The following is a 14,509-nucleotide window of genomic DNA, read 5'->3' as shown; positions in this document are numbered from 1 at the left end:
TTCAGTCAGCTCTCAGGGCTCATTCATAAAATGACTATAAACATCCATGGAAGAAGCTAAGAGGTTATTTATTATTCCCCCTATTTTGCACAAAAACGGCTTCAGAATGATTCTTTCCTCTGGTAGGGATATGTGAGAATTAGGCTACCCTTGCTTTAAGGAGAATGTTGTGTTTTCTAACAGATGCCATTTGCACTTCTTGAGGTGTGCATGTGTTCTCACTGAGTATCCTGTTGCTTCAAGAATTGCCGACTTTTAATATGCTTGGTTCAGAGCCTCGGAGAATAAAAAATCGTCAAAGCTACATCCATTAACACTTCTTGAAAATCATATTCTAGAGAGGTGCTATCTTGTGTAAAACAACTTGCTGCTGCCACAGAAGAGGAAGATGTTTGTTGTGTATTCCTAATCTATCAGCATTTGGGCGTGACATGGCTGTAGCTGGGAGAGAGAATGAGACTCCTATATATCTTCTGCTCCAGGGTTGCTACCAGCCACAGATCTATTAACCAGACTGGGGCACCATGCAATGCGGTTTGCTGCTTCGATGTATACTACTAGCTATGTGTGTTCGTGACTGGAACACAAGCAGTAGCTGGTTGGACAGTAGATGAGGCATTTTCCCTAATGAGAGAACCAAGCTCTAAGGTATATGGGCTGCATTGTACTCTCTGCACTGCCCTGCTGCTTGCATGGAAGGAAGAGATTTCCTATACTCCTTTCCTCCTCGCACCTTGTGTACCATCATGGGGCAGATTGTAACCTTTCATATGCAATGTATATGTACGAGCTTCTTACGTACGTGTGTGTGTGTGTGTGTGTGTGTGTGTGTGTTTGTGAGTGCGTGTGTGCACATGCGCCAAAGGGTTTTGTTAGTTTCAGATAGATTTTAGAAGTTGAATTGAAATGGTCTCAAATTGTCAATTTAAAAACGAATGCATTCAGGGGCTACTAACACACAGTGCGTTGCTGATATTGAAAAAAAGTAAGAATGGGTATCCTAGAAACCCTTGAGAAACATGAAGGTGTTCTGTGCTTGCCATTCTCTCAGTTCCCTGTCTCAGTCAATAGCTAATGCTGAAAACTTCAGATGAAGGCAAAAGGGAAAAAGGAAAGTGCACCCAATTCTGCAGTGTTCTTTGTATCTAGAGAAAATGTCTTCCTAACCCCAGATGGTGATCAACTTCAGCCCCGAAGTCTGAGGACTGATCATCCTACTAGCTAATTTTACCCTGACTGCAGGAGCTATTGTTCACATAAGGGTCTTACTCCTTTATTTGAGTATTATTCTGTGGCAATGTGTTTCAGAAGTGTTACCTTTATGCAAAGAGTATATTCTTATACCAGTTTAAAATGTATGGACTCCTATTCTTGTATAATGGAATAGGAGCTTCTATACACCACTGAATATTTTATATTTCTGTCAGCTGTCCTCTTACTTCTTTTCTTTTAGACCAAATGGCTCTCATTTATAGGATACGTGACTATAGTAGTAAATCAAGTTGCCCTACACTTGTAGCTCTTTTCTGAACCTAAGCAAATTCTTCTCTGTGTGTGTTTTTAAGACAGGGTAACTTAAACATAAGACAATATTTCGGATGAAAGTGTCCCATCAGTTTTCATGGGTTTTGCCCACGAAAGCTTGTTTTGGTTAATCTCTAAGGATAGGTCTGGACAGCCAGGCAAAAGTCAAATTAAGCTACGCAAATTCAGCTATGTCAATTACATAGCTTAAATTGAAACAGCACTAAAAGCTGAATTAAGCTATTTATACAACAGGAAATCGAAGGAAGAACACTCTTCCTTCGACTTCTCTTACTGCTCGTGAAATAAGAGTTACCATGAATCAGAGTAAGAAGTCCTCCAGCTTAACATTATTTCAAAATAAATGCTTTAGTGTAGACATGCACTATGTTATTTTGGAATAACATTAGTTATTCCGAAATAACGCTGCTGTGTAGATGTACCCTAAGGCTATGTCTACACTACCAGGTTATTTAGAAATAAGTTATTTCAAAATAATAACTAATAATCACAGTTATTTCAAAATAACTCTGCAGGGTAGACATGTCCAAAGGTTCCATACACTTGTATATTAATTTCCATGGTGACATTTCCCATATTGGTCTTTATCTCATTTGTAGTGAAGCTGGCCTAAAATCAGACAGAATAAAACCTTAGGCTTGTGGATACATCCTGTCCTTCTGCTGAGCAAAATCGGAGAGGAAGCTTCTGTTGGGCATAGGAGAATCCAGGTACAGTGCTACGTGCACACGGGGCTCTAAAGATCTGAGAGCTCGAATGATTGCCTAGCTTTCCAACCAGCCAAATGTGCATGCTAAAATCAGAAAAGCTGGGCAGTACTTCCCCAGCATGAGATCTGAGTCTGCTTGTTAAAATCCTGGCCTGGCCTGGAGAAGGAACTAAACAGCATTTCTGCTCCCTCTCACTACACTAACTAGGGGAGGGTTTGGTCCTTAATCATTTTTTGACTGCTGCTGCACATTAAAAAGATGACTTAATGAAGCTGTGCATTCAGAGGGAATACAGACTTGAGCAAAAATTGCTATTTCATCTCATTTTCAAGAATCATTGCAGGGCTAACCCAACCCATGTATGTATATGAATATTACTTATTCTTTTATCTACAAAATATGACTCCAAGCCTACCAAGTGTTATTCAGGCATGTACTACTGTTGGCTTCAATGCCCTTACTCAGGTAAATCAGGCTTGCCAAATTAGGCATATAAATAATAGAACTACAAACACTGAACTCTATCAGTTCTATGTGTTTTCAGCATTTTTACCCATATAAACCCAACTAGAGTAAGAGCAACACTTTTGAAGTCCTGTAGCAATTCCCAATCCACCAACTGGAACAGAATGAAAATTCTCTCCTGAATCCTCTTTGATGGCACTTCTGAAAGTAGTTCTACTTCCTCTGCAAACAAAGTGTGTTGTTCTTCCTCTGCAATTTTATATTATCTCATAAAGCTGTCAATCAGTGTCCCAAAGGCACATGAATGGATTTCAGTTTACCACCTATAAATTACTGGGTATAAACTAAGAAATGATAACTTTTTGAAAACCAAAATTGAATAGTTGGCTAAGTATAGTGCTGTTGGCCTGCTTCTTCTAACATGCTTGCATGGGTAACTTTACTCATATGAATATTCCCACTAACTTTTAGTGCATGTCTACATAGCAGTGTTATTTTGGAATAACTGAAGTTATTTCAAAATAACAATGTGCATCTGAACAGCAAGCCATTATTTTGAAATAATGTCAAGCTGGAGGACTTCTTACTCTGACTCCTGTAACCCTCATTTCATGAGGAGTAAGAGAAGTCGAAGGAAGAGTGTTCTTCCTTCGACTTCCTGTTAGGTAGACAGTGCCAAAAGCCGAATTAAACTATTTCAACTTTAGCTAAGCAATTGACATAGCTGAAGTTACATATCTTAATTTGATTTTTGCCCTGCAGCATAGGTGTGCCCTAGGTGTTTTGGGGAAAGAAGCTTAATATTTGTAAATTCAAAGATATGGTGCATGTAGCAAGAGTTCTGTGTGATTTTTCTTTTAGGCACATTTCAGTTATGAAGTTGGGGGGGGGGGGGGAGGTTTGTAACTACCATAATACTACACAGTAGCTGTTTAACAACAAAAATACGCACCATCAATGCAACGTGCCCAATTTGCCAATATTATATGATCTGTTAATAGGACAGACAGTTAAAACTATTCTAAAAGAGTACCAAGAAGAACCCTGGAATTAGCAGTTGCGATTTACATTGATGTTAATGAATTTTACCTATTTACACCAGATATGTTTAGTCCAGTGTCTTCTGAAGCTTTGGATCCAATGAAAGAATATCCTCCCTTAAAAACGCCAATCCTAGTTTGAAGGTAAACTACATCTTGAAAGAGAAGATTCTGGTTGGCCCTTATATGCATGTATAGTAGTATTGGAGAGGGATAAAGAGATTTCACCCTTATCCCTTATGTGATTTATTTCTGGGTCAAGCAGAATTGTACCCCTGCTCTCAAGGGTACTCCAGAGCTTTTCCATTCCTATTTCCCTTTGGAGGTTTGATACCCCACTGCAGGTGTGGAGGAGACAGTGCCAGGACTTTGACATTAAAGTACCCTGATCCAGTGGTACTGAGTAAGAGAGTGTTTGCATTATAATGTGACTTTTGTCAGGAAAAACACCCAGTTTAGGCAACCAAAAAAGTTCCCTGTGAGAGACTTTTGTCTTTTCCCCTTCTTTTATTGTCAACAAAGAGCCACTGTGGACTCTACTGTTTGTTTTGTTGAGAAAACTAGCTTCTACCAGTATCCCACGATGCCTGCCCTCATGGTTGTTTTCCGTGTTTTGTGATCTCTGCTGCCTTGCAAGCAAGCGCCCCTCCCCTTTCAAAGTTCCAGGAAGTAGCAGACAGAAGTGAGCTGTTCCATTTAGGGAATGAACAAAAAGCAAATAATTGGAATGCTTCTATTCTGCTCTGCTAGAAACAGAGCAGCAGGCAGGCCGCTGCTGCTGGTGGAGGGCTGGAAAGACTGCTGTGCTGCTTTGACATCTTCCAAAGGGGTATAGCAATGGGTACCCTGCTTCTGCAAATGTAGGAGTTCGCAGTGGCATTCTGGCTCCCCAATTAAAATACCTGCCATTGCACCCTGAGGAGCAGAGTATCTCTGCATTGGCCTATATTAAGCTTTGTGACTAATTGGCATAGGCAAGGCCTTTGCCTTATGGAAAGTATAGGTTGAACCTATCTAGTCCAATACCCTCGGGACCTCACTGGTGCTGAACCAGAGAATTTACCGGACCATCAGAGGTCAGCGTTGTCTAACAGCATTACTAACACTTCACTGCTTTACTGGGTTCTTATAAGACATTTAAGGGTAAATTAGAGCTAAATAACAGCACAGAAAATGAAGAGCCAGGACTGGTGGCTGTAAACAACCTTTATGGAACCACAGAAAATTTGGCTAAGTGGATATACAGGTAACTAATGTCAGCTGGATCACTGATGTTGCCAGACCAAAGAGTGCTGGACTAGAGAGGTTCAACCTGGGTAGGCAACAACTGTCACTTGATTAATGTTTCTTCAGCTTATTGATTAAAGATTTTTCTAACCAAGCCTAATTCAAGCTAAGAAGTCATTTGCGGTGGTATCATTCCATTCTTTTCCAATGGAGCTTCTCCTGATCAGGCATCTGCAATTTGATAAAGTGAATTTAGTCTCCTAAAGTAAACACTGAACCCTTAAAGAAAGATTGTATGACACTTGGGGGTGACACGTTATATTTTAAAACCTAAAATAAAATTGCATAAAAACAAGCATTTTGCTGTTTGTAATTGCACTGAAGTCCTAGAATCATAGAATAATAGGACTGGAAGGGACCTCGAGAGGTCATCGAGTCCAGCCCCCCGCCCTCAAGGCAGGACCAAGCTCCGTCTACACCATCCCTGACAGATGTCTATCTAACATGTTCTTAAATATCTCCAGAGAGGGAGATTCCACCACCTCCCTTAATCTTCTTTTTTCCAAACTAAACAAGCCCAGTTCATGAAGCCTGGCTTCGTAGGTCATGTTCTCTAGACCTTTAATCATTCTTGTCGCTCTTCTCTGTACCCTTTCCAATTTCTCCACATCTTTCTTGAAATGTGGCGCCCAGAACTGGACACAGTACTCCAGCTGAGGCCTAACTAGTGCAGAGTAGAGCGGCAGAATGACTTCACGAGTTTTGCTTACAACACACCTGTTGATACAACCTAGAATCATATTTGCTTTTTTTGCAACAGCATCACACTGTTGACTCATATTCAACTTGTGGTCCACTATGACCCCTAGATCCCGTTCCGCCATGCTCCTTCCTAGACAGTCGCTTCCTGATCCATCTCCCAAGGAAGTTACTGGCAAGGTTCCACTGACCACAATTGGTGTTGGCTCAGGCATTTTAATAGCCAAAGTTCTGAGACCTCAAACAGATAGGGATATAGATCTAGATATGATACAAATGTTAATGCATGCCATATCTCAGTGTTTTTTAATGATGAGTTCATGGACAGGTGCCAGTCCCTGAGATCTCCCTGATGAAGTTTAGTAAGGCAGCAAGCCAGTCCCTGATGTCAAAAAGATTATCTAATTTGAATGAGCATTTATTCTACAATAAATAAGAGTTTGAAATACATTTTTAATCACCTACAGTTCAACATTCTAATGTATATTCTATGCTTTCTAGAATATTTATATCAGCACATTGTTTCCCCCAGGTGTCTTACTGTACTTCTGAAAATGAAAACTAATCAGACCAACTAAAATCATACCAGGTCAATGCTATGGATGAAGCAGCTTGCTTAAAGTATTGCAAGATTCTTAGTTTGAGAAATATAGCAGTGAAGGTAGCATTTAATAATCTTGAACCTACCATTTAAAAATTATCATTACAAATTTATGGATCCACACAGCAAGACTGCTGTTTAATATGACATTGGTGGCATTACAATTAAATATATTATGTTTGATTGTATTCTAAAATGGACACAGTTCAGCTGGTTTCTCTTATTGCCAATTGTCACATGAATTTCAAAAATATATAGTGTTGACATGTAATGGATGAAATGGTGGATTTTGTTTCAAAAGCCATAGTGACACTATTTCCTCTTTTTTAGACACTGCAAGAAGCCATGGGGAACAGATCGGGATTTTACAGCACATTCAGGCCTCCTTCAGGATTTGGTTTCTATTGAACTTGTGTGCTTTCTGCTGTCATATACCACTAAGATATTGGTAGTTTTATATGTCAAGCACACCTGCCTGTCTACAGTCCCGGCTGATAAAATGCACACTCACTAATGATTCTGTTGGAGATACAAATATTTATCTGGATTCAAAATTGCATTTTTTGTGGGGAAAGGTTAATATAAATTGCTCTCCATGGTTTCTGCCCTTTTAAAGAGCCTGATCTCATCTTACATAGATAAGATTTACAAAGGAATGTTTACAAAGAAATTGGGAAATAGTACAAAAAAGAAAGAGAGTTGTCAGAGCAAAAAGGAACAAGACTTAACCCAGGTTGGACAGACAAAGAATCCAAAGTTTTCAAATACTTTGAAAAGCACCGTTAAAAAGATTGCAAAGTGTCCATCTGCTCGCAACTTATCAACTGAAGAAGAGGAACTCAATAAAGAATTCTCACTTTCCCCAACCTTCAGTTACAGAGTTGCTATTGCCAATGGACTACAAAAGAGTATTTTTGTAACAAACAATAATGAGGATCTGTTTCAAGATATCTCTTCAAACGATAGTTCATATTCTGAATCATTAAGTGAAGTAAAAGGTAGCATCAGGAAAAAGGAGTATTTATCACATACAATGCCTGTGAGACGCAACAGAAAGAGTTTGAGCAGCCTTGCTCCATCTGATGGGAGCTCAGATGGTGAACGTACTCTGCATACGTTAAAGCTGGGAGCTTTACGAAAACTACGGAAATGGAAAAAGAGCCAAGAGTGTGTCTCATCAGACTCAGAGCTAAGTACATGGAAGAAAACATGGGGCCTAAGAAGCAAGTCATTAGACAGAACTGGCCGTCACCAGAAATCCAATGCTATTGAACCCAGCTTTAGTTCAACTGGGTGTATTAGTCAAACACACGATGTTATGGAAATGATCTTTAAAGAACTTCAAGGAATCAGTCAAATTGAAACAGAACTTTCTGAATTAAGGGGACATGTCAATGCTCTGAAGCAATCCATTGATGAAATCTCTAGTAGTGTAGAAGTTGTACAAAGTGAAATTGAACAGTTGCGAACTGGATTTGTACAGTCCCGAAGGGAAACTCGAGACATACATGATTACATTAAACAAATAGGTCACCCAGGAAACAAAGCAAGTCTTAGATTTTTAAATGTACCTGAAGACAGATTTGAAAATATTGAAAAAGTGGTTTACAGAATTTTAACAGACAGAATGGGGTTCTCGGAGGCACAAAACACAATTAAAATTGAATTTGCCCATAGATTAGGGCAACAAAGAGACTGTCCCAATGCAAAGCCTAGACCCATACTTGTATACTTTGAAACAGCACAACAGAGAGATTTAATTTTAAAAAAATCCTATAAACTTAAAGGAACTGGCGTTGGAATTTCTACAGATATTCTTTCCCATGATGTGAGAGAGAGAAAAGAGAGAGGACTGCCTTCCTCTCAGACATATGAAAGTATGGATATGAAACCAGAGCCCAAAACTAAAAAACATGACTGGGTATCACCTGATGACAGTGATAAAGAGCTGGAATCTGATATAAATAGGAATAGTTATGCAAAGATATCAAAGTCAGCATTTCAGATAAAAGCGAGCACCACAAAGGGAAGTGGGGAGTCTTCAAATACCAAAATCCCTGGTAGGACTGCTGACGGAAGAACCTTTACAAATAAAACAAATTATGGTGAACAGTCACCAGAATTTGACAATGTGGATAAGCAATCAAAGATCTACTATTCAGATATGCCACCTGTGTGGCATTCACAGAATGACTTTACAACTCCCAAACTTAGTCGTTCGGAGTCGGATTTTTCAAAATTGTGTCTGTCTTACTCTGAGGACTTTTCTGAGAATCAGTATTTTAGTAGGACTAATGGCAGCTCGCTATTGTCTTCCTCAGATAGAGAGCTTTGGCAGAGAAGGCAAGATGAAACGTATAACTGGTATGGTAGTGCCCAAGATCCAACCTTTAATCAAGATATGCAGCCTTATCCAGAGCAGAATGAAGCTGAAAACACTGAAACAATTGACAGTGGTGTAAGCAATGGAATAGTGTGTGTATCTGGAGACAGAAGCCATTATAGCGATTCTCAACTCTCCTCACATGATGATCTTTCACCATGGAAAGACTGGAGTCATTTGGACCAAGGCACAGACTTGGGCCAAGATTCATCCACACAAGAAGCTTTTGCTTATGATGTGAGCAGCCCTTCTGACCAACAGAATGATTTTGGAAAGTGCCAAAATTCTGATCTTCAATATGACACTGAAAGTTATGATTTTACCTTGGATGGTAATTCTCCATCCTGTCCTGGCCTCGACAGTGAAGCACAAAGTCAGTGGATCAGCCAATATGATGAATATCAGGAAACAAATTCTAATTCCCTTTATCAAAATCAAAACAGACTGCCCTTGATGTATCACAGTCAGAGTGAGCTACCAAGTGATGAATCAGAGGAAGCACCTCCTAAATCATGGCACAGTCGACTGAGCATAGACCTTTCTGACAAGACGTTCAGCTTTCCTAAATTTGGATCTACACTCCAGCGTGCTAAATCAGCCTTGGAAGTGGTCTGGAACAAAAGCACACAAAGTTTAAGTGGCTATGATGACAGTGGGTCATCTTTTATGGGGCGATTTAGGACTTTATCCCAGTCTACTGCTAACGAATCAAGCACAACCCTAGATTCTGATGTTTACACAGAGCCTTGTTATTACAAAGCTGAGGATGAGGATGATTTAAGTGAGCCAGGTGGTGAGAATGAAACGGATTATGTAGAAGTAATGGAACAAGTGCTTGCTAAACTAGAAAATAGAACTAACACTAATGAAACTGATGAACAGGTTCAGGAGTATGAACTTGAACAGTTCTCCTATGAAACTGCATATGAAACCATACAAGAAGATGATTATGGTGGGCAGTTTGACAACCTGGCTAGTGAAGATGTGTTGGAACCCATCGATGATATAGCTGCTGAAACAGAAGTCAGGGAAGATGAAAATCAAAATATCCCAGTGATGCCTATTGAAATAACAAAGAAAAAGAGAATACGCCCATCATTTAAAGAAGCTGCTTTAAAAGCCTACAAGAAGCAAATGAGTGAGTTGGAAGAGAAGATCCTTGCTGGAGGTACTAATTAAATATTGTTTGGTAAACAAACTTTGCTATCATAATTAAAGATTATCCTTATTTTCTATGTAGGGCCCAATCCTGCTTCCTTTGAATAAGTGAGGGAATGCCCATTGATTTTTAGGAGGAACATTAATTAGACTCTTAAATGAAATTCATATTTGCTGTCTTGAGAAGAAATCCTGGCCCTACTGAATCCTTGCTATGTACTTCAGTCAGGCCAGAATTTCACTCTGAGACTGTATTCTGGAAGAATCAGTTGAATACTTTTTGTTGGCTTTAATATGCCAAATAGATGTTTTAAAAGAAATTTACATTTTTTATTGTAAATAAATAGTGGTTGAAAATTCAGCATTGTTTAATTAGTAAAACTCTGAATTAAGTTGACTATAAAGTCTGTTTTTAAGTAATACATTTTCACAGAACTTTATCAATGGAATTACTAGGGATAACCCAAAGTGTTCTAAATATGAAAGTATTTTTCCAACCAGCTTTCATATAGATAATTGGTTTTATGTTTGTCTGATACACAGAGATATACTCTACCCTGTATCTAAATTATTGGTCTTAATTCTGTCTTTGGTTAAGCAAATGCAAGCCTATTGATGTTAGTCCTGATATTATAAATAAAAAAGGAAAAAAGGAGGGATGTTAAATAGGTAACCGGTAAGCATCATGGCAAGCATGAAGCTTGTTGGTATGCTTACCTGTTAACCAGTTAACTGGCCCACTAGTCGCCACTGGGCTGTAGCAGCCCTGGCAACAAAGGGGTCCGTAGGCCAGGTGGTGGGTCAGGGAGCAGGCCCTAAGTTAAAATGGTTAACCAGTTAAGCCATTTTTACATCCCTAGGAAAGTGTATGTGATAGGGGCTTGTATCATACTTAAGTCAAAGGAATTGTACAAATGGACACAATTTGGTCCACTACCTTTGTTTTCCTTATTAATGGCTCCATAATCAGATATTCTTTCAATGTATGTACGATGATAGTACCTGAAGTGATCCACACAAGAGAGGCCATTCTTAATATTTTGCATTTTGAATCTATCATATACTAAAACAGTTGCAATTAATTAGGACTACATAACTACCAGGAGTAGCAGATGGTAATTGTCACCTTGACTGAATCTTTGCTTAGTTTGCCATGAAAAAATAGAATCGGATACAATTCTTCATCTTTCAAGTGAAAGTATCTTCAGCTAAATACATTTATTTTGTAGTAATTAGTGCCTCAGAAATTTTGAATGATATGAAGTTCCTTTTGTACTTTGAAAATCACTTTTATATTAAATGCATAGCCAGATTGAAAGTATGTTGTACAGCCACATTTCATTGGGTGACCTCTTGTTCTTGTGTTATGGAAAGGAGTAAATAATACTTCCTTTTTTACTTTCTCCACATTTGTCATGATTTTATAGACTTCTATCATATTCTCCTTTTAGTTGTCCCTTTTTCAAGATGAAAAATCCTAGTCTTATTAATCTCTCCTCAGGACAGATGTTCCATACCCCTAATGATTTTTGTTGCTTTTTTCTGAACTTCTTATGATTCCAATATCCTTTTTGAGATGGGGTGAACATATCTGTATTAAGTATTCAAAAGGTGGGTTTACCATGGATTTATATAGTGATAATATGATATTTTCCATGTTATTATCAATCCCTTTCATAACAATTCCCAGCATTCTGTTCACGTTTTTGACTGCTGCTGCACATTGAGTGGATATTTTCAGAGAACTATCCACAGTTACTCCAAGATCTCTTTTCTGGGTGGTAACAGCTAATTTAGACACTATAATTTAATATCTATAGTTGGGATATAAATCCAATGTGCATTACTTTGCATTTATGAACCTTAAATTTAATTTGCCATTTTGTTGCCCAGTCACCCAGTTTTGTAAGATCCGTTCGTAGCTCTTCACAGTCTGCTTGTGACATAACTATCATGAGTAGCTTGGTATCATCTGCAAATTTTGCTACCTCACTGTTTACCGCTTTTTCCAGATCATTTATGAATATATTAAATAGGACTGGGACATCACTATTTTCCTCTCTCCATTCTGAAAACCAAACTTTTATTGCAATCCTTTGTTTCCTCTCTCTTAACCAGTTATGAATGCATGAGAGAACCTTCCCTTGTATCCCATGACAGCTTACTTTGCTTAAGAGCCTTCTGTGAGGGACCTTGTCAAAGGCGTTCAAAAAATCAAAGTACACTATATCCAATGGATCTCTCTTGTTCACATGCTTATTGAGATCTCTACCCCAAAGAATGTTGTTAGATTGGTGAGGTATGATTTTTATTTACAAAAACCATGTTTATTCATCTCCCAACAAATTATGTTAATCTATACATTGGATAATATTGTTTTTTACTAAAGTTTCAATCAGTTGTCTTGGTACTGAAGTCAGATTTACTTGCCTGTAATTGTCAGAATTACCCCTGGAGCCTTTCTTAAAAACTGACATTATATTAGCAATCCTCCAGTCATTTGGTTCAGAAGCTGGTTTAAATGATAGGTTAGTGCTTAAAGTTACTAGCTCTGCAATTTCATATTTGAGTTCCTTCAGAACTGTTGGGTGAATACCATCTGGTCCTGGTGACTTATTACTGTTGAATTTAGTAATTAGTTGCAAAACCTGCAATCCTCAGATTTGTCACGTAAAAAGAATGGCTCAGGTTCATGCTCCTTGCAAATGAAGTTTAAAAGTATAATTATTGAAGGTCCAAAAAAAAAAATGTAAAGAATAGCTAGTGAAAGACTCAAAAAATAATGGCAGTTTTAAAAGTACATCAGAAGCAGGAAGCCTGCTAAACAACCAATGTCACCACTGGATGGTCAATATTCAAAGGAGCATTTAAGGGCTATAAGGCAATTGTGGAGAGATTACATTAATTCTTTGCATCGGTCTTCACGGCTGAGGATGTGAGGGAGATTCCCAAATCTGAGCCATTCTTTTTAGGTGGCAAATCACCATCTGGGACAGTTCCTCAGATGTTGTTAAGGAAAGTTTTGGAACACCACCTCCAGCCACAGAGCAATACATCTACAATGTTGGGGACTGTGTAGGGGATGGTAGGGAGGGACAGAGCAGGGGGCACTAGGCATGAGGTAAAGGATCTAGTGAAATACTAAGCATAATCTAATAATCCCAGTGTTGCACTGGGTTGATACTTGTTTTCATGTTAACCGTACACATGGTAATATAAAATGTAGAAGAGATTTGTCTCCATTAAACTGCAAAACAGCATGTCCTGTTTAGCAACATCCATTCAATTATCTAAATTTTATAATAATTTGCATATTTATAACATGAGCTTAAATCAACCAAATTTGTTCACTCCAGTCTATATAATAATTACAGTATTCAGCTAATTATTGGCATTTTAACTACTTTAAAATTTAAAGGGTTTAAAAAATAAGTATTCTTGCAAAGTTCTGTGGCCTTTCTATAGAAACATTTAAAATATGTTTACCAGAGCTTAAAGAACACCTGAGTATGAATGTCAGTTTCAAGGACATATTTATAAATTGCACTCTGCTCTTCTGTGGAAATGAGCACAAATTAATATTTTATCATCAAGATAAAAGGCAGTTTCTGTTCTTAGTTCCAAAATATTTAATCATTTTCCTTAGATCACTGTATTTTAGAAATGAATAATACTGCATAATTTTAATGTAATGACTTCAGGATAAAAGAGATCCACATAGCTATTTCTTGGTGTGAAAATCAAATTACCTGAACTAGTAGAAGTATACAGAGAATGTTTAACCCACTATGAAAATAAAGAGCCACACATGAATATTGAAATATTTCAGTGACTGGAAAAATATAAAGTGGTAAACAATTCATAGCGTAGATTGTCTCTCCTCTTTTCTTTCTGTGACCTATTGAAAAAAGCCCAATATTACGAATCAGTTCTAGATTTAGTAGAATTTTCTGTTTGATGCTCTGGCTTCATTTACACAGCCTTCTGAGTGCTACTTTGTGCCCAGTTCTGTAGATAGCCTATTGCCCGAATTTTCATTGTTTTCACTGGATCTTCTGCACATATTGGAGTTAAAAATTTAGGCCCTTTGATAGAAGAATGTTTCTGTGTGCTCCAAGGTCCAAACCCTAGGTCCTTACTCAGGAAAACTTGAATAAAGATTATAGACTTTATAGCTCTTTAGTGTATTCATCAGATAACTTGTTTTTGCAGAACTCCTGTGAGAACTACAAACACAATGTGGGAAACTAGCAGATGGTCCCTTTTCCAGATCCAATACTGGGCAATGTCTTGCTATAGCCATGGTGTCCAACCATTTCTGAAACAGTAGCCACTATGGTGGCTACTGTTATCATGAACTAGCCACACTCAACCAGCCAACTAGCTATATGACTAGTGACTAGTGTGTTGGATACCATGGCTCTAGAGGACAAGAGGCAGCATAGTTGGGGTCTTCTCCCCTAAGTAGTGCTGAGGGATCTCTGTCTGGAAACCTAGTCATTCTTTTGGTTTGCATTCCCTGGATGGGCCATTCCATTATTGCAGGTATTGATACTGATGGTGCAGTTTCTGGTTTCATTCTGAGAAAGTTCTCCATTGGCCATGTGGCTTTGTGGTTTCT

At 38.3% G+C, this 14,509-nt stretch overlaps 1 protein-coding gene across 1 annotated transcript in view; it reads left to right on the top strand.

Annotated features, from left to right (window-relative positions):
* Window positions 1-6,685: 6,685 nt before the first annotated feature.
* Window positions 6,686-14,509, top strand: part of UNC13C (unc-13 homolog C) — a 435,134-nt gene continuing 427,310 nt past the window's right edge. Inside the window, exon 1 of the mRNA XM_075897272.2 lies at window positions 6,686-9,898. Coding sequence (XP_075753387.2) covers window positions 6,943-9,898 — 2,956 coding nt within the window. The 5' untranslated portion in view covers window positions 6,686-6,942. The remainder of the gene's footprint in view (window positions 9,899-14,509) is intronic.

This window comes from Pelodiscus sinensis, chromosome 14 (genome assembly GCF_052426305.1).
Source record: "Pelodiscus sinensis isolate ZL-2025 chromosome 14, ASM5242630v1, whole genome shotgun sequence".
Lineage (NCBI taxonomy): Eukaryota > Metazoa > Chordata > Testudines > Trionychidae > Pelodiscus > Pelodiscus sinensis.
The sequence above is the reverse complement of the archived record's forward strand: the minus strand, read 5'-3'. Positions and strand labels throughout refer to the sequence as shown.